At 41.7% G+C, this 25,375-nt stretch overlaps 1 protein-coding gene across 1 annotated transcript in view; it reads right to left on the bottom strand.

Annotated features, from left to right (window-relative positions):
* TOP1 (DNA topoisomerase I) overlaps positions 1-25,375 on the bottom strand; it is a 99,042-nt gene that overhangs the window by 27,675 nt on the left and 45,992 nt on the right. Inside the window, exons 4-9 of the mRNA XM_062204203.1 lie at positions 25,120-25,243; positions 21,857-21,912; positions 19,046-19,141; positions 17,536-17,611; positions 13,523-13,629; positions 3,485-3,600 (exon numbers count right to left, since the gene is read on the bottom strand). Of these exons, the coding sequence (XP_062060187.1) occupies positions 3,485-3,600; positions 13,523-13,629; positions 17,536-17,611; positions 19,046-19,141; positions 21,857-21,912; positions 25,120-25,243 (575 nt within the window). The remainder of the gene's footprint in view (positions 1-3,484; positions 3,601-13,522; positions 13,630-17,535; positions 17,612-19,045; positions 19,142-21,856; positions 21,913-25,119; positions 25,244-25,375) is intronic.

The following is a 25,375-nucleotide window of genomic DNA, read 5'->3' as shown; positions in this document are numbered from 1 at the left end:
AGCTAAAATAAACTCTTCATTTAGAATCTTGCCACTCTGTGGTTCCCAGATCAGCAGCAATATCAATATCACATGAGACTTTGTTAGAAATATACAATCTTGGGGCCAGTGCATGGCTTAACAGGTAGAACTGCCGCCAGCATCCCATATGGGCGCCGGTTTGAGTGCCGGCTGCTGTACTTCTGATCCAGATTTCTCCTATGACGTGGAAAGGCAGTGGAAGTCCTTGGGCCCCTGCACCTGCTTGGGAGACCTGGAGGAAGCTCCTGGCTTCAGACTGGTGCAGCCCCAGTTATCGCAGCCAACTAGGGAGTGAACCAGTGGATGGAAGACATCTCTCTGCCTCTCCTCTCTCTGTGTAACTTAAAAAAACAGAAAAAGAAAACTTCATCCAAAAAAAGAAGAAATATACTTGGGTTCCATCGTATATCTACTGAATCAGAAACTGCATTTTAATGATACACAGCAGAATTTGCAAAGCAGTGCTCTGGAGTACAGGTAATATGAGGCTACATCTTTGAGTAAACAGGATTCATCCACAGCAACAGATAATCCTGGAAATACCCAAGTGTCTATAAAAAGCTGTTCTAAGGCCGGTACCGTGGCTTAACAGGCTAATCCTCCACCTTGTGGCACCGGCACACCGGGTTCTAGTCCTGGTTGGGGCGCCGGATTGTCCCGGTTGCCCCTCTTCCAGGCCAGCTCTCTGCTATGGCCCGGGAAGGCAGTGGAGGATGGCCCAAGTGCTTGGGCCCTGCACCCGCATGGGAGACCAGGAGAAGCACCTGGCTCCTGGCTTCAGATCAGCACAATGCGCCGGCCGCAGCGGCCATTGGAGGGTGAACCAACGGCAAAAAGGAAGACCTTTCTCTCTCTCTCTCTGCCTGTCAAAAAAAAAAAAAAAAAAAAAAAGGCTGTTCTAAAGGAATCTTGATGCTTCACAGTGAAAGCTGCTGTTAGGAAAACATGAATGGACATATGGGTTTTATATACCTTAGTTAATAAAGCAATAAAAGAAAACTTAAAGCTTTTAATATGCTTTTCAAATGAAGTACTGTAATAGTATTCTTAGTACTGTTAATTTCCAGTTTCTCTTGAAAATCCAATTTTACATCATCTTCTGTAACTAATCCAGTCATAATAGCATTTGGTTAAACTTTCAGTTAAAATATAATTCTAGTTACACAGGTATTAATAATTCACCAATGGTTTCCACATTCATTATAAAAAAACTAACCAGAAATCCATCATTTCTAAACTCAGAAGACATCTCATGTAGTGATAGCTAGGAAGTCATCATCCCTGATTATATGGAAATAGGGAATTGTAGCACAAAATTAAAGTGTGGCATTAAGACAAAACCTGCCTAGAAGCCCTAACATAAGAGGCCGACAGGTGGCACAGTTTTCCCCTCTCAACCTCTGAAACTTCTGCTTCGGAAGAATGAAGGAAGACACTTTGGGGAGGATATGCTGACTTCCCAAGTCAGGTCTGAACCACAGCTGGCAGTAAAACTGTACAATGCTTTCAATTTAAGGAAAACATTAAGAATCAAATAAATTAAATAAAAGCAGAAAAACAAACTGTTTTCTGGTCTATTTGGTATGAACTAAATATTAACAATATTTGAAAAAGTTGAGATTTTTTGGGTTATTGAATTCTGTCCTAATAGAGGAACTGTGATGACTCCTGTTTTAGATGACCTGTCAAAGATGAAATGGCAGTTCCCTGCAACACAGTAGTAATAGGATGATGGGAAGGTTCCTGGCAATGGTAGCATTTTGCAGAAAAGGAAACTGTCCTTAGCAATTCACGACTTCAGTCAGTCCTTGCCCCACCTCCCTGGCAAGCTTTGGAGTCTGAGAATTCTGCTCCCCATAGAGTAAGCAGGACTTACAATTTGAGTTAAGACTATTAAGTCAAAGGCGACTTCTTGAGTTACTGAACAGTGGGGGTTTATATAGTCAAGGAAAGGAATTCCCAGAGGGAAAACAAAGCAAGAAAATGCTAGTCCTGGAACTGGCACACCTATAATGGAGAGTTAGACAAAAACAGGAAAGAGACAATAGTGGTCAGTAGACTGGTCCAGGCCTTGGCTTCCCATCTTGAGAAGAAAATCTCAAGATTAGGAATGCAGCTTTCTCTCTAATCTCTTTGAACCTCAAAGTGAGGCTTTACCTATTGAGTTTTTTAAAGCTCTTGGTGAGCACAGACGAGAGCAAGAGAACAGAGAACAAATTTTCTTCCAGGTCCTAGGTCCTGGAGTTTTAGTTTCAAGTCACATTTAAGAGTTTCTAGGAACGACTCAGTATGAGGGCTGGAAAAAACAAACAAAAACACCAAAACTCTGTCCTGTGTACTCTGTTCAACACAGGTCAAGCATTTTCCACTGAGACAATGCGATTCTGCTAGGGTGCAAGTCATTAACACTATCCATTAGGAGAGAAGGGTTATCTAGGTGTCATTGGCATTTTCAATGAATACATAGTTTTAAACAATTTCCAGTTTACCAAGATTGACACTTCTCCCCTGCAGACTCAGTTCTTTAGTATAAATTATTACCTAGACCTGTAATCATCTGTGGCCCTCTAGTCACTGCGAGTGGGCAGGGAGATGCACCAAAATTCACTAAGTGTTTGCCACTGATGCTTTTTAGCAGTTAAGCTGCCCAATGTTTTGTCAAAGTTTGCTTGGTCAGGAGACCAATCATACCCCATACCTATTAAATGGGCCCAGGGCAACCTTGGTGACCTTAGGCACATAAGGATTTAACTAACAACTTTCTAGCTATTTCTGGAAAGAACTCTTTGAATGATGAAAATCAACTGAACATTACCAACTATGTACTGCTAGATTATCAACAAAAGAGTGTGTCAAAAGCTATACTCAAATCTTTCAACTGAAAAACAGAAACACTGATAGTTAATGGCAATTCTGAGGGATCTAAGAGACCCAGGTAAGACATTTCTTAAGAGCAGCTCATCAGACCTCTGCATATTTATCAAAGGCACACTGCTGCAGAATGTAAAATGAATGATAGATGCCTACTGGCCCTATTTGGAGGCTGATGGCATACTACTAATCCTCAACCAAACACTAGTACTATTTCTAATGATAAATAACTTTCTGACTTGTATTATTATCACTAAATAAAATACTACCATTCAAGGGAAGGTTTTTCTAGTAACTTCTCCACTAAAGACTAGCTCACTAGAAATGAAGTTCAGATAAAAGTCTTCAGCTTACAGACCACGTGCTGTGAGCCATGTAGATAAACCAATTTTTGGAGTATGAATTTTTCTCGTGGCACTCCTCAATTCCAAGTGGCCTTTTTTAAGAAGTAATAACACATGTTGGCTTTTCCCACAAACCACACAATGAAACAATGAAATAATAAAAAAAAAAAGAGTATCCAGCACTGAATCTTTCCTTATTTTCTATCAGGAAATAGAAGCAGACTCCTGGTTAAGAATCAGTAACTCACCATCATAGTAAAACTTGACACTCTCCGGAAGAGGCTCATATGGTGGAGCAAATACAGGACCTTTATGTTCTAGGAATTTCCATTTAATGCCTTCAGGATAGCGTTCTTCTTCCCACCTTTCAAAGACAATGCACAATCTCATTTAGTGATCACTTTCCCTAACACAGAGATCATTGCCTATTAGATGCCACTAATTATCTGCTCAAAAGATTGGTGATCTGGAATAACACCTCCACAACCAAGGCCTATATTGAAATAACCAGTATTGGGGGCTGGCGCCGTGGCACAATAGGTAAAGCCACTGCCTGCAGTGTTGGCATCCTATATGGGCAATGCTTTGAGTCCCGGCTGCTCCACTTCCAATCCCAGTTCCCGGGGGCCTGGCAAAGCAGCAGAGGATAGCCCAAGCACTTGGGCTTCTGTACCCATGTGGGACACCCAGAAGCAGCTCCTGGCTCCTGGCTTCAGCTCAGTCTAGCTCTGGCTACTGCGGCCATTTAGGGAGTGAACCAGTGGATGAAAGATCTCACTGCTAACTGACAAATAAACAAATGGCTATGACAGTAAATTAAAAAACAAAAACAAAAACAAAAACAAAAAAAAACAGTGTCTTTCACTTTGAAAAAGCCAATACTCATAAGTTACATGGAATATTCAAGTAAATAGAGGAAAAATAAATTTAACAGTTCAGTTTACAGATACTGAGATAAATCTTTACTCAAGAAACTCAGCTGCAAGTGGAGGATACAGAAATGGAAACAGCTGTATTACCACAAAGACGTTAACAATATACCACAATGTTATAAACGACAGAGGTATTACTGTTGCTGATATGTATGAAAAGGTCTCCGGAGATTGGAAATGCCATGTGAAAAGATATAGGGGAGGGCTGGCACCGTGGCTCACTTGGTTAATCCTCCACCTACGGCGCCGGCATCTCATATGGGCACTGGGTTCTAATCTCGGTTGCTCCTCTTCTAGTCCAGCTCTCTTCTGTGGCCTGGGAAGGCAGTGGAGAATGGCCTAAGTGCTTGGGCCCCTACACCCACATGGGAGACCAGGAGAAGCACCTGGCTCCTGCCATCGGATCAGCATGGTGCGCCAGCCGCAGCGCGCTACCGTGGCGGTCATTGGAGGTGAACCAACGGCAAAGGAAGACCTTTCTCTCTGTCTCTCTCTCTCACTGTCCACTCTGCCTGTCAAAAATAATAATTAAAAAAAAAAAAAAAAGTGTATTACCAAATTAAGACCAGAATAGTCCATCCGGGGCATAATGAGTTCAGGGAATTACGGGTTATCTTGAACTAGTAGACACTGATAAGTGTTATCTAGGGACCAGCACTGTGACATAGAGAGTAAAGCTGCCGCCTGTGCTGCCATTATCCCATATGGGCACCAGTCCCAGCTGCTCCACTTCTGATCCAGCTCCCCATTAATGTGCCTGGGAAAGCAGCAGAGCATGGCCCAAGTACTAAGGCCCCTGTACCCACGTGGAAGACCCGTAAGAAGCTCCTGGCTTCTGATTAGCGCACCTCCAGCCATTTGTGGAGTGAACCAGCAGACAGAAGATCACATGTGGGCTCACTCTCTCTGTAACTCTGCCTTGCAATAAACAATTTTTTTTAAAGTGGTATCTAAAACTCAGTGACAACAACATGTGGAAAACTTTATAATTTTAAAAATGACTTAAATACATAGGAAAACAGTAATACAATAAGCACAACATAGCAACGACCTACAGTTTAAAAAGTTTACTATTTTGCAAAATTTCTGGTTTTGGCTGAACCATTTCAAAACTAATTACAGATCTGACACTAGATATTTCAGCAAGCTCTCTGTAAGGCAAGTGTTTGGCATATGGTTAAGATGCTACTTGGAACACTGACATCACAGATTAGAGTGCCTGGGTTCAAGTCCTGGCTCTGCTTCTAATTTCAGCTTCCTGCTAGTGGGGGCAGCAGGTGATTACCCAAGTATTTAGGTCCCTGCCACAATGTGGAAAACCTGGAGTAAACATCAGGCTTTTAATTTTTGCCTGGACAAGTCCCAGCTGTTGGAGGTATCTGAGAAATGAACCAGTGACTATAACATCTCTGGCTCTGGCTCTCTGTCTTTCAAGTAAGTTTGTAAAACTTTTTAAAGTATCAAAGTACCTGGGTTCACTGACTCTACTCTCAATTTCAGCTTTCTGCTAATGTGCACTCTGGAAGGCAGCAGGTGATGGCTTAGATTTATGGGTTCTTGTCACCCATATGGGAGACTTGTTTCTACTTCCTGACTTCAGCCCTAGCTATTGCAGGCATTTGGAGAGAAAGCCAGGAGACAGGATGTTGCTATCTCTCTCCCTCTCAAATAAATAAAATTATTTTTTCTATATAACTATAATACTATTATCATATCTAACAAAAATAATTTCCTAGTATTATTCTAGTAGTTCATATTTTAAAACTTCCATCAGACCCTGGGAGGAAGTGAGAATGGCCCAAGCAGTCAGGTTCCTGCCACCCACATCGAAGACCCAGATTGTTGACACAGGCCACTGCAAGAATTTGAGGAAGTAACTTAGCAGATGGGAACATGCCCACTCTCTCACTACTTGCCTATCAAACTAAGTTAAAAAAACTTCCCAATCATATCTGAAGAGTATTTTATAGACAAAAATTCAATTAAGGATCACATATTGCAAATGGTGGATATTTCTCAAAGGCTATTTTTCTCTGGAAAATACCCTCTCCAATATTTCAAAGTACAGAAACATCAAATAAAAATCATATATCAGGGCCATCACTGTGGTGTAATAAGTTAAGCCTCTGCCTACAATGCCAGCATCCCATATGGGTGCCAGTTGAAGTCCCAGCTGCTCTATTTCCGATCCAGCGACCTACTAATGGCTTGGGTAAACAGTGGAAGATGGCCCAAGTGCTTGGGCCAATGCATCCACGTGGGAGACCCGGTTCCTGGCTTCAGATTGGCCTGGCCGTTGTAGCCCTTTGGGCAGTGAATAAGCAGATAGAAGACTCCTCTGTCTCCTCTCCCTTTCTCTCTTTAACTCTGCCTCTAAAATAAATAAATCTTTAAAACCAAAAAAGCACATACATCAAATTGTATTATAATGGTATTACTATAATACCAAAGTGAATACATATGGTTAAAAGATCTTTGACAAGATTGCTTACAACTTGGGGTAGTCGCTATGGCGCAGGAAGTAAGGCCCTGGCCTGAAGTGCTGGCATCTCATATACTCCACTTCCAATGCAGCCTGGGAAAGCAGTGCAAGATGGCCCAAGTCTTTGGGCCCCTGCACCCACGTGGGAGACCCAGAAGAAGCTCCTGGCTCTTGACTTCGGATTGGCTCAGCTCCAACAGTTGCAGCCATTTAGGGAGTGAACCGGTGGGTGGAAGACCTCTCTCTCTGTTTCTACCTCTCTGTAACTCTTCCAAATATATAAAAAATAAATCTTAAAAAAAAAAAAAGAAAAAAAAAAAAAGACTGCTTACAACTATTTAACAGGGAAAGAACAGTAATGGAGTTGGCAGAAGAATGAAATTGGGCCCTTACCTTACATAATGTATAAAAATTAACTCAAAATAGAGCAAAGAGCTAAAATTGTAAAACTCTTACAAATAGCACAAGGCAAAAACTTTATGAAACTGGATTTAGCAATGATTTCCTGCATACTATCAAAAGCAGAGGCAACAGAAAGATAAGACTGTATCAAAATTAAAACCTCCTAGCTGGCGCCGCGGCTCACTAGGCATTTAATCCTCCGCCTTGTGGTGCCGGCACACCGGGTTCTAGTCCCGGTCGGGGCACCGGATTCTGTCCCAGATGCCCCTCTTCCAGGCCAGCTCTCTGCTGTGGCCAGGGAGTGCAGTGGAGGATGGCCCAAGTGCTTGGGCCTTGCACCCCATGGGAGACCAGGAGAAGCACCTGGCTCCTGCCATCGGATCAGCGCGGTGTGCCGGCCGCAGCACGTCAACCGCGGCGGCCATTGGAGGGTGAACCAACAGCAAAGGAAGACCTTTCTCTCTGTCTCTCTCTCTCACTGTCCATTCTGCCTGTCAAAAAAAAAAAAAATAAATAAATAAAATAAAAAAAATAAAACCTCCTATGCATCAAAGGACACATTTAAGTGAGTGAAAGAGAATGGGAGAAAATTGGTGAATCGTATATCTGGTAAGAATTATCTAGTATGTATAAAATATTTTTTTTAAGAAAAGCTCCTACAACTCAACAATAACAACCAATTTAAAAACGAGCTAAGGGGGACCAGTGCTGTGGTGTAGTAGGTGAAGTCACTGCTGGTGATGCTGGCATCCCAAATGGTGTGCCAGTTCAAGTCTTGGCTGCTCCAAATACATCATCATTGGTTGGATGTGCCTGGGAAGCAGCAGCACCAGCTCGAGCTATTGAGGTCATTTGGGGAACAAACCAGCAGATGGAAGATCTCTCTCTCTCTCTCTGTAAACTCTGCCTTTCAAATCTATAAATAAATCCTTAAAAGGGGGGGAAGGGGCAAGAAACTGTATGTATTACTCTAAAGAAAATATTCAAAATGATTAATAACTACCTAGACAGATTCTCACATTACTCATTATGAAATGCAAATCAAAAGCCACAATGAGATGCCAACTACACTCATCAGAATGGCAATTAAACAGAAGTAGTATTGGGGAAGAAGTGAAAGAATTAGCACCTTTCATGCATTCCTCCTGGTGGGAGTATAAAATGATATAATTGTGGGAAACAATACAGTGGTTCCTAAAAAAGTTAAACAGCATTTCTATATGCCCTGAAAATTCTATTCCTAGGTATTTATGCAGAAGAACCGAAAAGTTTTTCAAACAAATACCATTTGTATATGGATGTTCATAACAATACTATAACAGCCAAAAGGTATGAATGATTCAAGTATCCATCAACAGATGAATGGATAAAGAAAATGCAATATACAAAGCAGTATTATTCAACCTTAGAAAAGAAGGAAATTAGGACACACGCTACAACCTGCATAAACCTTGAGGATATTTTGCTAAGTGAAATAAAGCAAAAAAGGACAAATATGGTACAGTCCCACTTTTTTAAGGTACTTAAGACTCTCAAACTCATGAGACAGAAAGTAGAATGGCAGTTTACCAGAGGCTGGAGAAAGAACAGAATGGAGATTTATTGTCTAAAGGGTAGAACTTTTAGTTCCCCCAAGATGAAGGGAGTTGTGGGGATGGATGGTAATGATCATCATAGGTACACGATACTACTACACTTAGAAATGGTGAAGATGGGGGCATAGTGGGTTAAGTCTCAGATTATGATGTCAGTATTTCATATGGATGAAGGGAGTTGTGGGGATGGATGGTAATGATCATCATGGGTACACAATACCACTACACTTAGAAATGTTAAAGATGTGGACAGTGGGTTAAATCTCAGATTATGATGTCAGTATTTCATATGGAGTGCTGGTTAGGTCCTGTCTGCGCACTGCTTCTGACCCAGCTTCCTACTAACATGCCTGAAGATGATGGCCCAAGTGCTTTGAGGCCCTGTGAACCATGTGAGAGACCTGGATGGAGTTCCTGGCTCCTGGTGTCAGCTTGGCCCAGTCCTGGCTTGTGGTTATGTGGGGAGTGAGCCAACAGATGGAAGTGTGCTTAAGTGCTCACTCTCTCTCCCCTCCAATCACTCTGCTTTCAAAAACAAATATTTTTAAATGGGTAATATGGTAAAATTTTTAAAAAAGATTTATTTGAAAGAGTTACAAGGAAGGAGGGAGGGAGGGAGGGAGGGAGAGAAAGGGGGCGGGGAGGGAAGGAAAAAGAAGCTTGATCTTCCGTCCTCAGGTTCACTCCCCAGATGGCTGCCAACAGCTAGTGTTGGGCCAGGCTGAAGTCAGGAGCTAGGAGTGTCTTCCAGGTCTCCCACATGCCTGTCAGGGACCCAAACACTTGGGTCATCTTCTGTTCTTTTCCCAGGCCATCAGCAGGAGCTGGATCAGAAGTGGAGAATCCAGTACTCAGGTACCCATTTAGGATGCTGGAGTTGCAGGCGGCAGCTTAACATGTTATATACCACAACAACAGGCCCAAGATGGTAAATTTTATGTAGTATGTATTTTGCCACAATTAAAATAATTTTTAAAGTCAAGATTTAATAAAACCTTAGACCTATAAGGAGCTATCAAAGATCTTTTTTTCATAGAATTTTTTAAAAGATTTATTTATTTGAAAGTCAGAGTTAGAGAGGCAGAGGCAGGGATAGAGGGAGGGAGAAAGAGAGAGAGAGAGAATGTCTTCCATCTGCTGGTCCACTCCCAAGATGGCAGCAATGGCAGAAGCTGCGCCGATCCGAAGCCAGGAGCTTCCTCCAGTTCTCCCATGAGGGTACAGAGTACCAAGGACTTCGGTCATCTTCCACTACTTTCCCAGGCCATAGCAGAGAGCTGGATTGGAAGCAGAGCAGCCAGGACTTGAACCGGTGCCCATATGAGATGCCAGTACTGCAGGCGGTGGCTTTACCCACCATGCCACAGCGCTGGCCCCTCAAAGATCTATAATCAATCTGCTACTTTACAGATAGGAAATTGGCAGGATCTCAACTACTGGTAAATATGAGAGTACTCCAAAAATTTTGAAATCCTTGTATATACAGGACAGCTTAGATGCAGGGATCCACCAAACCTCAAAGCCTCTTACTCTCCAAATCAGAAAAATACCTATGTATGTATACTTGTGAGGCGATTCCAAGGAGCCTATTTATAGCAATCATAAAGTAACTATCGATGCAAAATGCCTCCTTTTCCTTTATCCTGGGACTTGGCACCATTCTTCTTATCAACTCCACAGTGTTTTTAAATTAAAAACTCCAAATTGGTTTCACAATTCAACATTTTTATCTTGAGGACCTATAGCAACCTCTTTACATTTTAAGCAAATTTATCACTCAACACCAAACCTCAGTTTAAACAGAAAGAACATATTCTCCAATAACGTCAGCTTACCATAAAGTTGCCAAGACTGGTGCAACAGCTATTATACTACATGAATAAAAGCACAGTGTTGGCCTTTTAGAAATGCCATCAGTACTAGCATTTCCCAAGAAAACTGAGAAAAGCATGTACTGCGATGGGTATATGGCTCAGCAGATTAAGACAAAGATGCCCATATTCCATACTGGAATGCTAGTCCAAATCTCAACTTCTTTTTATTTAAAGATTTTTATTAGGCCGGCGCCGCGGCTCAATAGGCTAATCCTCTGCCTTGTGGCGCCGGCACACCAGGTTCTAGTCCTGGTCGGGGCACCGATCCTGTCCCGGTTGCCCCTCTTCCAGGCCAGCTCTCTGCTGCGGCCAGGGAGTGCAGTGGAGGATGGCCCAAGTGCTTGGGCCCTGCACCCCATGGGAGACCAGGAGAAGCACCTGGCTCCTGCCTTCGGATCAGCGCGGTGCGCCGGCCGCAGCACGCTACCGCAGCGGCCATTGGAGGGTGAACCAACGGCAAAAGGAAGACCTTTCTCTCTGTCTCTCTCTCACTGTCCACTCTGCCTGTCAAAAAAAAAAAAAAAAAAAAAGATTTTTATTTATTTATTTGACAGAGTTACAGACAGTGAGAGAGAGACAGAGACAGAGAGAAAGGTCTTTCTTCCATTGGTTCTATAAGAATTTTTTTCTATAAGTCCTTTCGTTGGACTATAAGAATAAGCATCTGCATAGGGCCAAAGCTCAAAAGGAAGGAGGAGCTCCTAATGGCAAGGAAATTAACTTGTTACTATATAAATATATAAATAATTTGCTACTAAATTATTTGTTAATAAATAAGCACTTAGTGAGCACCAATGATAAAAACTAGAAACACATAAGAGATTGATAAACTACTAACTCTCCATTATCATGACTCAATAATAACCTCTAATTTGTACAATTGTCTTATTTTAGAAAAATTATTCTACTAGAGGTCACAGAAGCCTTTCAACACTTTAAAAACAAACTGAAAAAGATCACTGAAAACCTCTGACTAGGTCCAAAGGAAAAAAATGAAATGAAAATGAGGAAAATAAAATAACATCTTCCTTTAGTTTTCTGACTCTGACATCTGGAAAGGCCCAGGATTCCTCTGCTTTGTGATTTTCCTTTTCTCCACTTCCCTTTTAAGCCACAATGTCACACCAAGCAGCCATACACACAGCTGTGACTGTTCAGCCACGTTTCTGCCCCTGTGGTTCTGCCATTACAGCTACCTCTTTTGCCACTGCTCTTTCCCCTTCCTTAGAGGTGCTGGAGACATCTCTATTCTCAAAAATAAAACTCACATAGAGTAAATGCATACAGTTGGGTCTGGAAGTCACCCACCAAACTATGAATAATGGTCACCATAAGGATGCAAAGGAATATGGGAATGAGGGGAAAAATTAAAGGAGAATTCCATTTTTCTAAAATAAACCTCTGGTTTATGTGAAATTTCCTAACATAAATATAAATCAATATAGTTACATCATTCAAAATCTTAAGAAAAATAAGTATTAAAAAATTTATGTTGTGGTGGGCATGTGGTGTTAAAATATAATAATGTGCTGCTTGGAATGCTACATCTCATATCAGAATGTCTGGGTTCAATTCCTGAGCTTCATTTCCAATCCAGCTTCCTGATAATGTGCACCCACCTCGGGAGGTAGTAGGTAATGGCTGAAGTGCTTTGATTTCAGGAAGACCTGGATTGAGTTCCTGGCCTACTTGTTTTGTAACAATCTCTTGCCTTTCAAGTACAAATGAAAATAAATGAACAAAAATTACAAAGAAAATTATGTTTATTTAAGAATGCTGAAAGTAAAAACATTTCTCACCTAAACATAGTTTTTATAAGTAACTCTGTTATTACTAAACTATACACCAAACACTGCCTTAATTTTTACTTTCACATGAAAAAAGAATGCCTGCTTTTCATATTCACAGCCTACTTTCCCCCATCTAAGTAGCATTAAACAAAAAGATGGAAAATTTGGTATGTTTCCTTAGATCTTTGATTACTTGTGTGGGTAATCAAATTTTAAAAGGTTTATTAACCATTTCTTTCTTTCTTTTTTTTTTTTTTTAAAGATTTCATTTATTTGAGAGTTAGAGTTACAAACAGTGATAGGGAGAGACAGAGAGAGGTCTTCTATCACTGCTTCACTCTCCAAGTGACCACAATGGCTGGAGCTAGACTGATCCCAAGCCAGGAGTCAGAGGCGTCTTTTGGGTATCCCACTTGGGTGCTGGGGTCCAAGAGCTTAGGCCATCTTCCACTGCTTTCCCAGGCCATAGCAGCTGGATCGGAAGAGGAGCAACTGGGACTTGAAATAGCACCCATATGGGATGCCAGCACTGCAGGCAGAGGATTAACCTACTGTGCCACAGCGTCGGCCCCCATTTATTTTCTTTAATGAACTTCCTGTTCTTCACTTTTCTATTAGTCTGCTTATTTGTTTTAAAGAAGTTTTTTTTTCCAGTGTTAGAAACATTATCCATTTATAATAATTGCAAATTTTTTCCTGCAGATTTTTCTTCATGGCAAGAAAATTCTGTCAACACAGAAATTCAATTTTATACATCCTTTCCTTATAGTCGTGGTTCCTTTTTAAAATTTTTATTGGGGCCGGTGCTGTGGCATAGTGGGTAAAGCCACCATCTGCAGTGCCGACATCCCACATGGGAGCCAGTTTGAGTCCTGGCTGTTCTACTTTCAATCCAGCTCTCTGCTATGGCTTGGGAAAGCAGCAGAAGATGGCCCAAGTCCTTGGGCTCCTGCACCCACCCACATGGGAGACACAGAAGACACTCCTGGCTCCAGATTGGCTCAGTTCTGGCCACTGTGGCCAACTGAGGAGTGAACCAGCAGATGGAACACCTCTCTCTCTCTGCCTCTCCTTTCTCTGTTATACTGGAGAGATTACTTTAGGTAATCTTCCCCAAGTACCAGATTACTGATTTTAAAAACTCAAGATCCTTCCATAATTAAATTGTACAATAAAAAAGCTGACATTTTAACCCAGTGCTAAAATGTTACCATTTCCATTTCTGCTCTTCCTCTTTCTTCGGCTTCTTTTTCTTGTTATCTGGCTCAGGAACTTTTTTATCTTTATCCTTATTCTTGGGTTTTTTCAATTTACCATCCTACAAAGAAACATTAAGAGAATTAAATAAGGACTGACCAAACTTCTGGAGATAATTTTTAGGGATCACTAAGAAGAAAAACTATAATCATAAAATATCAGAACTGGAAAGATTCTTGGGTCTAATCCTCTCACCCAACTGATGAATAAAAATTCATCTGTTACTTTGCTCTACAGCATTATTCCCCAAGCACTCCCTGATAAATAATTACCCAGGAAAACAGTTAAAAACATCCTCCACGGAAAGAGCCTGGGAAACTATCTGTTAACCTCTGGGTAGTTTAGAAAAGCATTGTCAGACAATAGCCCCAGTGTATCAGTGTTTTTCCCCCACTTATATATCTTCACACTTGATTTAAATCTATTCATCTCAGAGTGACATTTAGCCTATTGCCCCAGACTAGAGTCCCCGGGTCCTGACTCCAGCTTCCTGCTAATTCAGACCTTGGGAATAAATAAGAGTGATGGCTCAACAAATTGGCTTTCTGATGCCCACATGAGAGACCTCAATTGAGTTCCTGGCTCCTAACTTTGGCTTGGTTCAGCCCTGGTGCCTTTGTGGACATTTGTCTATCAAATTAAAAAAAAATCCAATTGTCTTTAAACTTTCCTAATATAATCAAACAACAGGTATAGAAAGCTTCAATTAGAAATTTAGTAGTAAAGCTGACAGGAAGTTACCAAATCATTCAGTGTGGAATACTTTCTATCACTGAGGTTTATACAAAGACATGAACTTACTAACCAACAAGTATTTGGGAAGTCCTAAAATGACTACCGATTTCTTTGGTGGTCTTTCTTTATGGCTCTTTGAACTGTGAACACAAATAAGCTGATCACTTTGGTACATTAAAAGAGCATCAAACCTAAAAGAGTGCAATTCACCAAATGAGATAAATGTCAAAATATACACACTCAGCTAAAAATGTGATATTAAAAGGGGGAGGCCAACTCAAAAAAGTCACTTGAGGAGTTTTCTTTGTCCTATCTGCATTAACATAATTTAAGTCTTTATCCAACAAGTTTTATATAGCAATGAAAGCTGGCTTTGAGTCATCTTAAAATCAATCAGAAAATTGCAGAATTAGAAGAACTCTATTAGTTGGTTTGACCTGTCCAGTAACAAGGAAAACTTGAAACAGGTTAGGATGGCAAGCAAAAATAAACTAACATTTCATAAGCTTTTAGGATACGAGGAAGGAGAAAACTATAATAGCACACACTAGAAAATAGTAATAGAGAATTTAAATTTGTAAGTATGTTTGGGAGCAGAAGACAGCAGAAGATCACATTAATTCTGATAATGTTTACAATTTAGATTCAAACACAATACAGAAAAGGGAAATGTTCTTCGGTTAAGACACTCTCTGAACAGATATGCAGATGGTCTCATCAGGAAACTACTAGTTATGTGTGTTTTCAATCCTCTAATTGGCATAATCAGTTAAAACAATTCCCAGAAGTGGAAAAAAAAAAAAAAAACAAAACCTAAAGCTGATAAATAAATCTTGATGCCAGTTTCTGTCATCTGAGTTCCCTGCCATACTAAGATTATATATTAATTCATAAATATCCCCCCCCCCACACACAGAGGGAGAGTTCCTAAAAAAACAGAAAATGAAGCCAATCATTCTTTTTTCAAAATGGCTTAACAAATTCGGAGAAAAGGTGTTATTTTTTATAAATCCCAGAGCAAGAGAATGCAAGGAGAGCTAAAGTTTTATATTTTGTTCTTGGCTAATCTGAGCAGATTATGTACATTAAAGTAGGCCACAATCACCATTCAACATTTCACTCTTAATTCCCTGAACCAATTCTCATTAACTTGAACTTCTGCCAAGCACAATTTTCTGAATGCAAGATCTGATTATCTCTCTATGGCTCACTTACTCATTAATTTTCTTCATATGATTTCATTAAAGACCTCTCCTCTCCTACCCTGTGGAGTTAAAAGATCACCTAAGTCTCACAGGAGACAGGATAAGTTGGTAACTTTTGCACTCCCCTTGGGATCAAAATGCATGTAATCAAATCTTGACTTTACCACTCAGTAGCTGTTGAGACCTCAGGGGAGTGAGTAAATTGTCTATATATCAGTTTGTATATCAGCAGAATTGAAATAACAGTAGACAGATTTCTTTAAGGTTGATACAAGGATGAAATTAAATGATACTTAAGTAAAGCATGTAGTATAGTACCTGGCACAAAGTAAGCACCTATTACACTGTGATAATTAGCATTATTACAACTATTATGGTAGATCATGCTCTTAAACACTCTATCACTATCTTTATACCAGAACTTCAAAATATCCACTTTACATTTGTGAACCCATTTTGCCCTCAATACTGGCAAACCTCAAATGCAGAGTAAAAGCTAAGCACTCACTCAACCACTTCTTTTCCTAAGACAGTGGCAAGGTTAAGACTTCTGTGAATTTCTTGACATATTTTCTTGAATTATTTGCTTAGAACTTTTTCGTGTAAGCAATTCAAAGTTTCAAAAACAGGAACCTTATCATATTTTAAATCTACCACAAGCATCACATAGAACCCTTGGTAAAGTATTTGAACTGAACTGAGATTTTAAGGAAAGTTATAAACAGAAGAAAGGAAGAGCATGCATATTCCAGACAAGAGGAAAAGTATGTGTACATAAAGCTCTGAAGCAATCAAGAATATAGAAAAGAAACCAAGGAAGCCAGTGTGGCTCTAACAGGAGAGTTCAAGAAGCAATACAGGGCCAGCGCTGCGGCTCAATAGGCTAATCCTCCACCTAGCGGCGCCGGCACACCGGGTTCTAGTCCTGGTCGGGGCACCGATCCTGTCCCGGTTGCCCCTCTTCCTGTCCAGCTCTCTGCTATGGCCCAGGAGTGCAGTGGAGGATGGCCCAAGTGCTTGGGCCCTGCACCCCATGGGAGACCAGGAGAAGCACCTGGCTCCTGCCTTCGGATCAGCGCGGTGTGCCGGCCGCAGTGCGCTGGCTGTGGCAGCCATTGGAGGGTGAACCAATGGCAAAAGGAAGACCTTTCACTCTGTCTCTCTCACTATCCACTCTGCCTGTCAAAAAAATATATATATAAAAAAAGAAGCAATACAGGATGAAGAGAGGTATGGATGCAGGCGTCAGATTCAGAGGAGTTAGAATTCACCTTACAGCCAAAGGGTCACCCATTAAAAGGTCTTTAAATTAAGATGGTCACTCAAAGTGATAAGCATACTTTGTTAGATTTAAGTAAGCACAAAAAAATTCTTAGGAGGCCGGAGCCACGGCTCACTAGGCTAATCCTCCACCTGCGGCGCCAGCACCCCAGGTTCTAGTCCTGGTCGCTCCTCTTCCAGTCCAGCTCTTTGCTGTGTCCCGGGAAGGCAGTGGAGGACGGCCCAAGTGCTGGGCTCTTCACCCACATGGGAGACCAGGAAGAAGCACTTGGCTCCTGGCTTCAGATCGGCACAACGCACTGGCCGTAGCGCCATTTGGGGGTGAACCAACGGCAAAAAGGAAGACCTTTCTCTCCGTCTCTGTGTAACTCTGTCAAAAAAATAATTCTTGGGAAAAAAAATTCTTTAGGATTAAAAACCAAAATGTGGTTTCTTGTTAATACTTCCTCTGTATGAGGACAACAATTGCTCTAAAATATCAGTTGGCAGCAGCTAGAGTTAGACATACAGCATGGCAAACAGTATAAAGTCACTGCTGCTTGTGATTAACATGACAGACCAAGGGGCTCAGTGGGATCTTAAGACTTATAGTGCCATAGATATCAATAGTGCATAATATTTTTTTTCAAGTGTTATTATTGCAACAGATCAATAATTCCTAATACTTCGTTGCCTTCAAAAGCTATCTTACGGAAAACTCCCACTTCTAAACTCAGGATCCGAAGAGTCTAAGTGACTTTACTAACCTCTTCTTCCTCTAGTTTTCGTTTCTTCTCCTTCTTGATATCTTCTGTTTTAATTTTCTTGGGCTTATAATCAGCACTAGAAAGTGGGACATAATATGCAGTTAACACATTTATGACTCAAGAGTTCTCACCCACAGGATTAGGGACTTTAAACTATCAGAATCTCTCAACAGGCAGCTGGGTATTCTATCATCACAAATAACAGGGGATACCATTGTGGCGTAGCAACCATTTGTGTCCTAGCTGCTCCAATTCCTATCCAGCTCCCTGCAACTGGCCTGGATAAAGCAGCACAAGATGGCACAAGTGCTTGGGCCCCTGCCATCTAGATGGGAGACCCAGATAAGCTCCTGGCTTTGGCCGGGACCAGCTGTGATTGCTGTAGCCATTTGGGGAGTGAGCCAGCAGATGGAAGATCGATCTCTCTCTGTGTGTCTCCCTCACTCTGTATAACTCTTTCAAATAAATAAATAAATCTTAAAAAAAAAAAAAAAAGTGAGAGGCCAGCGCTATGGTGCAGCAGGTTAACGCCCTGGCATGAGCTTCCAGACGTCTGGAGGTGACCACATTTTCATGTCACTTCTGCACCTTTCAAAACAGGCCGCTGTTCCCAGCACTTGGTATGTCTGGATTTGACTCAGGCCCAAATCAATCTTATTCCCTCATCTACCCAAAGTCCTCAGTGGTTCCCCGTTGCCCTCAGGATGGAGTTTCTGAAAGCCAATGACAGGGGCCGGCGCTGTGTTGTAGCAAGTAAAGCTGCCGCCTGCAGTGCCAGCATCCCATATGGGCGCCAGTTCAAGACCCAGCTGCTCCACTTCCAATCCAGCTCTCTATTATGGCCTGGGATAGCAGTGGAAGACGGCCCAAGGCCTTGGTCCCCTGCACCCATTTGGGAGACCCGGAAGAAGCTCCTGGCTCCTGGCTTTGGATCAGCGCAGCTCCAGCCATTGCGGCCAGTTGGGTAGTGAACCAGCAGATAGAAGACCTCTCACTCTCTGCCTCATCTCCTCTCTGTGTAACTCTTTCAAATAAATAAATCTTTAAAAAAAAATTCTAAGGCCGGCGCCACGGCTCACTAGGCACCGGCACACCGGGTTCTAGTCCCGGTCGGGGCACCGATCCTGTCCCGGTTGCCCCTCTTCCAGGCCAGCTCTCTGCTGTGGCCAGGGAGTGCAGTGGAGGATGGCCCAAGTCCTTGGGCCCTGCACCCCATGGGAGACCAGGAGAAGCACCTGGCTCCTGTCATCGGATCAGCGTGGTGCGCCGGCAGCAGCGTGCTACCACGGCGGCCATTGGAGGGTGAACCAACGGCAAAAGGAAGACCTTTCTCTCTGTCTCTCTCTCTCACTGTCCACTCTGCCTGTCAAAAAAAAAAAAAAAAAAAAATTCTAAATGAGTGAAGATCAACTAATACATTTTCTCTGTTTATTATGGATATATAACAGATTTACTTTGAACGACTTCTTTTTATTTTTAAAAAGCCAGAGTATGAAGAAATAATACTCACTCATCCTCATCCCGAGGTCTCTTTAATGGCTTTATATCCTCTTTAGGAGGTGCAAAATAGCCATCATCTTCAGGTTCATCCTTAATTCGTGGTGGACTACAGAAGAAAAAACTTGCTAGTCACTGAATACTAAAACATATTAAATAATACAAAGTAGACATATATCATCTCACTTAAGTTAATTCAAGGATAACAACATACATATTATAAAATTTCCCATGAACATTTTTTCCTCAATACTCACTACAATCCTATGATGTACATAGTAGGGTCCTCATTTTACAAATAAATAGAAAATATTAGGATTCAAGATCAGGTCTCTTTATTATAAGTCACTATTTTTTTCCACTGCATCTTAGCTACCTTTGCCAGCATGAACCAAACCACCACAAGAGTAAACCTGAATTGTCTTCTTGCCCTACATGAAGGATCTACTATCACTCTGTTTCCACAAATTATCTCAGCAGATAGTTCTAGTAATTCAAAGGCTAAAATGTAGCTTTATAGAAAAATAAAAATCCTTCTCAAATTTGGTACCTTAAAGTTCTAAAAATCTGGCAATAATGTACATGTTTATCCAATTACATGTGGAAATAACTATGCTAACAAAGTAAAAACAAAAGAAAAGCACATGATGAGTGGCCCAGAACAAACTTAAGCATTCTAATCAAATCTATTTATTGTTCAGTTTCATACTTAGAAGTCTGCTTACTTCATTCACAGAAGAGTACCTCACCATTTTTGCTGTTTGCACCCTTGAAATTTAACAAGATGATTCTCTTAGACAACTATCTTGAACCAAAAAGGAGAAGGAACAGGTAAAAAAAAAAAAACAAAACAAAAAACCATAGGGACCAGCAATTACTATGTCCTTGGAATGTTTCCAGGCTGGACAAATCTCTTCAGAACTTTTCTACTCTAACTTAGTACAGGGAATGGTCTCCCTACACGAAGCTGCTATCTGTGAGGGGCTTCAAGGAATAAACATCCAGATTCAGCTGCAAAGTACATTCTCAGAGTTTCAAGAGTAGATGAGGGGCCAGCACTGTGGCGCAGTGGGTTAACGCTCTGGCCTGAAGCACCAGCATATGGGTGCTGGTCCTAGTCCCGGCTGCTCCACTTCCCATCAGCTCTCTGCTATGGCCTGGGAAAGCAGTAGAACATGGTCCCCTGCACCCACGTGGGAGACCCAGAAGAAGCTCCTGGCTTCAGATTGGTGCAGCTCCAGCCGTTGCAGCCAATTGGGGAGTGAACCATCAGGTGGAAGACCTCTCTCCCTCTCCTCTCTCTGTGTAACTCTTTCAATTAAATAAATAAATCTTAAAAAAAAAAAAAAAAAAAAGAGTAGATGATACATCCCCTGCTGCCTTAACAGCATACTAGATTCCCTTGCTTTTAACAGCACATACTGTTCAAAGACATTAGCTCTCCTCAGTATACTTCCCAAATGCCAATTTCTAGAGCTATGTCCATCCCCCAACCACTTAGACACCCGAGGGTTCAGAAGGAGAGAAACACTACCTTTTAGCCACTTAAGTAATTGCTAGATCCTAGGATTGTCACAAGTGAAGTTTAAAACATGTGGGGAGGGTTACTAAGCCTGAAGGAAGAAATCCTAAAACTTACCAGAAAATCATGTTCCAGTGAAGCATCTAGATTCTTCACAAATACACACATGCAAGTTAGCAAGCAGTACAGCAAAGTGAACACAGAGACCACTGCCTCAAAGTAGGGTGTGTTTCTAACTTTTAATCCAGAAAAATCTGAAAATGAACCCACGACCACACACAAAAAGTCCAAAGAGTCTATTCATAGCTTAGTATTATTTGGTAAACGTTCTAGGCAGTTTCTTGGCAGAGATTAGCTACCCTGTGCCTTGGTCATCTTATCGAAGAAATCAGAATTCCTAGGGTAGCTTGCAGCTCCAATGTTTCCTGGATTTTATTATTCTGCATTCCTAGAACAGTTACAAAGCATGTCTGAAGAACGTATTTTCTTCTCCTTGTCTAAAGGATTCAGAGCTCATGGCAAAATTCTCAAAAAGTTAATCAAATGAAAACTAAAGTTGAAAGTTTCAAGGAAGCAAAACTCCCCCAAAACTCTTGAACAAAATCAATAATGCAAAAAACTTTGAACAACTTCTAATAAAATCATTCTGCCACTTAATGCAGTGAGGATACATGATCATAAATGTCCGATTTTTTAAAACTAGAAGGGAACTTCAGACTTATTTTAGGGAGTTGAGGCTGAAGAGGAAAACAGAATCATAGAGCAAAAAATAGTTCAATAGTTCAGGAAAAGTGACCTCTAGGTTATACACATTTTCCTCTCCTTTTAGAAAACAAGTTACCCAATTTCTACCCAAATCTATACCCGGTGCTAAATGTAGGTCAAGTAAGTATCCATGAAACTTGCAATATTACTAATAAGGAATCCACAGAGTAGGTGATTTTCAGCAAACATGGTAATTACTACTGAACTGATATTTCTTTTTAGAGTGATATAGTATTTTGGAATTAAGACAGTGAAGAGGTTACATAGTCTTATGAATACACCAGACAAAACTATATACTTTTTAAAGTGTCTGTCAACTTTCTCCATTCAAAATAACCTGGAAAATGCATTGGTCAGTCTCACTAAATGACACTTCAGAAATGCTCCAGTCTTCTCACTGCTGATTTCCTGGGAGTCATTTGCGTGGCTACACTACTGTATTTGGGTTAAGCCCAGACAATACAACATGAGTAGCAGGGGACATCTGGCTCTACAGGGTCCCCAGACAAGATGGAGCCACAAAAACAGAAGACTCACCTGGAGAAGCCATTTTCCTTCTCCTTCTTTATTTTTGCATCCCCAGAGGCTTTCATCTGAAAAGCAAAACAAGAGTAACTGATTAGTAACTTGAAAGGATTAGATTTGAAGAAACCTCTTATTTGAGAATATATGCCACCAATTCTTAGGGCATCTTGATCCCAGACTGGCTCTTCTTATTAACAAAACTAAACTGATGGATTAAAGGTCTTGATATTTTTCTTTCTTTTTTTTTTTTTTTTGACAGGCAGAGTGGACAGTGAGAGAGAGAGACAGAGAGAAAGGTTTTCCTTTTAGCTGTTGGTTCACCCTCCAATGGCCGCTGCGGCCGGTGCATCGTGCTGATCCGAAGCCAGGAGCCAGACGCCTCTCCTGGTCTCCCATGGGGTGCAGGGCCCAAGGACTTAGGCCATCCTCCATTGCCTTCCTGGGCCATAGCAGAGAGCTGGCCTGGAAGAGGGGCAGCTGGGATAGAATCCGGCGCCCCAACCGGGACTAGAACCCGGTGTGCCGGCGCCGCAAGGCGGACGATTAGCTTGTTAAGCCACGGCGCCGGCCTTGATATTTTTCTAAGACTTGTTTTGACAATTCTGGGTGAACCTGTCCAAGTTATTGAGAAAAGCTTCCCTTCAAAACAGCGGTCTTTTATCTCTAAGTGATGGCAGCTTCCCTTTCCCCAATAAACATTTTCCACTACTCAAAGGATTTGCCATTAGCAGTGCAGAGGAAACAAAACCCAAAACCAGACAAGAACCAAAACAAAAATATTCTACTACACACATACACACACACACACAAAATGTCTCTGGAAAGACACAAAACAATCAGTACAGTGGCTGCCTCTATGAAAAATAGGGGATAGGGAGTCAGGGGTGAGAGGGAGTTGTCTTTTTCACCATAGTCCCTATTTCAAACTGACTAAATTTATCAAACATCAACATTACTTTTTCAAAAGCTAAATTTGTAAAAATAGGCCGGCGCCGTGGCTTAACAGGCTAATCCTCCACCTTGCGGCACCGGCACACCGGGTTCTAGTCCTGGTTGGGGCGCCGGATTCTATCCCGGTTGCCCCTCTTCCAGGCCAGCTCTCTGCTATGGCCTGGGAAGGCAGTGGAGGATGGCCCAAGTCCTTGGGCCCTGCACCCGCATGGGAGACCAGGAGAAGCACCTGGCTCCTGGCTTCGGATCAGCGCAATGCGCCGGCCGCAGTGGCCATTGGAGGGTGAACCAACGGCAAAACGGAAGACCTTTCTCTCTGTCTCTCTCTCTCACTGTCTGTAACTCTACCTGTCAAATAAATTTAAAAAAAAAAAATTTGTAAAAATATATATATATTTTTAATTACACAGTCCTATTCATTCCCAGCCAGATGAGCCTAGACATTTGAAGAAGGTGTACACTGGTTATGCTGTAACCAGAAGTCACAAAGGGTATCAGTATTGTGCTCGCTTCAGCAGCACATATACTAAAGGGTACCAGGCATTACCAAATTTTCACCAAGAATGATCTTCAATTAACAGAAGGACAACAAGGTATCAGGTTGTCTCTCAAAAAAAGAATGAATTTTCCCTAACAAATAAAACTGAAATTTCTAGACATCCTATACTTTCAATTAATCCATTGGTAATATAGTTAGATACAACAGATAGATTTGGCATTTACATAGTGGTAAATAGTTTTGGTTTTCATGGTTTTAAGTCTAAAATTGGCTTGAAAATCTGATAGAGACCTTTTCACTTCAAGGCCAACGGATCCTGCTATTTTTTTCTTTTTAAAAAAATTTTTAATGATTCTAAGAATTTAATGATATTCCCTTCTTCTCTCCCTCACCCTCCTTCCCTCTCCTTTTCTTTCCTTCTTCCTTTTTGATTTTGGGATAACATATTTTTAATTTATATTACATTACAAAGGCTTAATGCTTCGCCAATTAAGTTGCTTTTTTTTTTTTTTTTTTGACAGGCAGAGTGGACAGTAAGAGAGAGAGACACAGAGAGAGAGAGAAAGGTCTTCCTTTGCCGTTGGTTCACCCCTCAATGGCCACTGCGGCCGGTGCACTGCGCTGATCCAAAGCCAGGAGCCAGGCGCTTCTCCTGGTCTCCCATGGGGTGCAGGCCCCAAGCACTTGGGCCATCCTCCACTGCACTCCTGGGCCACAGCAGAGAGCTGGCCTGGAAGAGGGGCAACCGGGACAGAATCCGGCCCCCTGACTAGGACTAGAATCCGGTGTGCCGGTGCCGCAGGCGGAGGATTAGCCTATTGAGCCGCGGCGCTGGCTGCCAATTAAGTTTAACAAGTGAAAATCTAAAAGACCCAAGTTTAGTGAGAATATAGGCAATGGCTATAAAAAATAACTGAATGGAAAAATGACAATTTCACCATATAAAGTAAATTTCAAAGTAATCACAGATTTTTTTTTCTTTTATTTTTAAAAATTTTTTATTTTTTGACAGGCAGAGAGGATAGTGAGAGAGAGAGACAGAGAGAAAGGTCTTCCTTTGCCGTTGGTTCACCCTCCAATGGCCGCTGCGGCCGGCGCATCGTGCTGATCAGAAGCCAGGAGCCAGGTGCTTCTCCTGGTCTCCCATGCGGGTGCAGGGCCCAAGGACTTGGGCCATCCTCCACTGCCTTCCCGGGCCATAGCAGAGAGCTGGCCTGGAAGAGGGGCAACTGGGATAGAATCCGGTGCCCCAACCAGGACTAGAACCCGGTGTGCCGGCGCCGCAAGGCGGAGGATTAGCCTGTTAAGCCACGGCGCCGGCCTGTAATCACAGATTATTAAAACTAGAGTAGTGGGGCCGCATTGTGGTATAACAGGTGAAGCTGCAAACTTCAATGCTGGCATCCCATATGGGCATCAGTTCAAGTCCTGGTCGCTCAGCTTCTGATTCAGCTCCCTGTTAACCGTCTGGGAAAAGCAGTGGAACATGGCCCAAGTGTTCAGGCCCTTGCCACCCTCATGGAACACCCAGATAAAGTTCTTGGCTTCTATCAGGTCCAGCCCTAGCTGTTGTGGCCATCTGGGAAGTGAACCAGCAGATGGAAGATCGATCTCTCCCTCTTTCTCTTTTTGCCTCTCCCTCTTTCCCACTGTAACTCTTTTGAAATAAATAAGTAAACCTAAAAGGGGAAAAAAAAAATCTATGGTAGCATAATATTTAACCACTGGCTTAACAAAGGTATAAAACAAAGTTTTACTGTTTTTAAAAGTAAATAAAGCAAAAATATATCACACATCCCTTTCTCCTCCACTGCCAAGACTGTACCTTTTCTTCCTTTCGTTTTTCCTTGTCTCTGTCTTTGTGTTTGTCTTTATGTTTTTCTGAGCTTCCATCTTTGTGTTTTGTTTTCTCCTTCTCTTTGTGTTTCTTTTCAGAATCTTTATGTTCACTGTAAAAAATAAGCACAATTAGCCCAGAGAGGGACCAATTGGGTTCATTTCATAATATGAACTCACATGATATCCCAAGATAACATGAACCATTGAAACTTATAGCGCTTTACATAAACAGTCCTAACCGA

This window comes from Lepus europaeus, chromosome 10, assembly GCF_033115175.1.
Source record: "Lepus europaeus isolate LE1 chromosome 10, mLepTim1.pri, whole genome shotgun sequence".
NCBI classification, from domain to species: domain Eukaryota; kingdom Metazoa; phylum Chordata; class Mammalia; order Lagomorpha; family Leporidae; genus Lepus; species Lepus europaeus.
The sequence above is the reverse complement of the archived record's forward strand: the minus strand, read 5'-3'. Positions and strand labels throughout refer to the sequence as shown.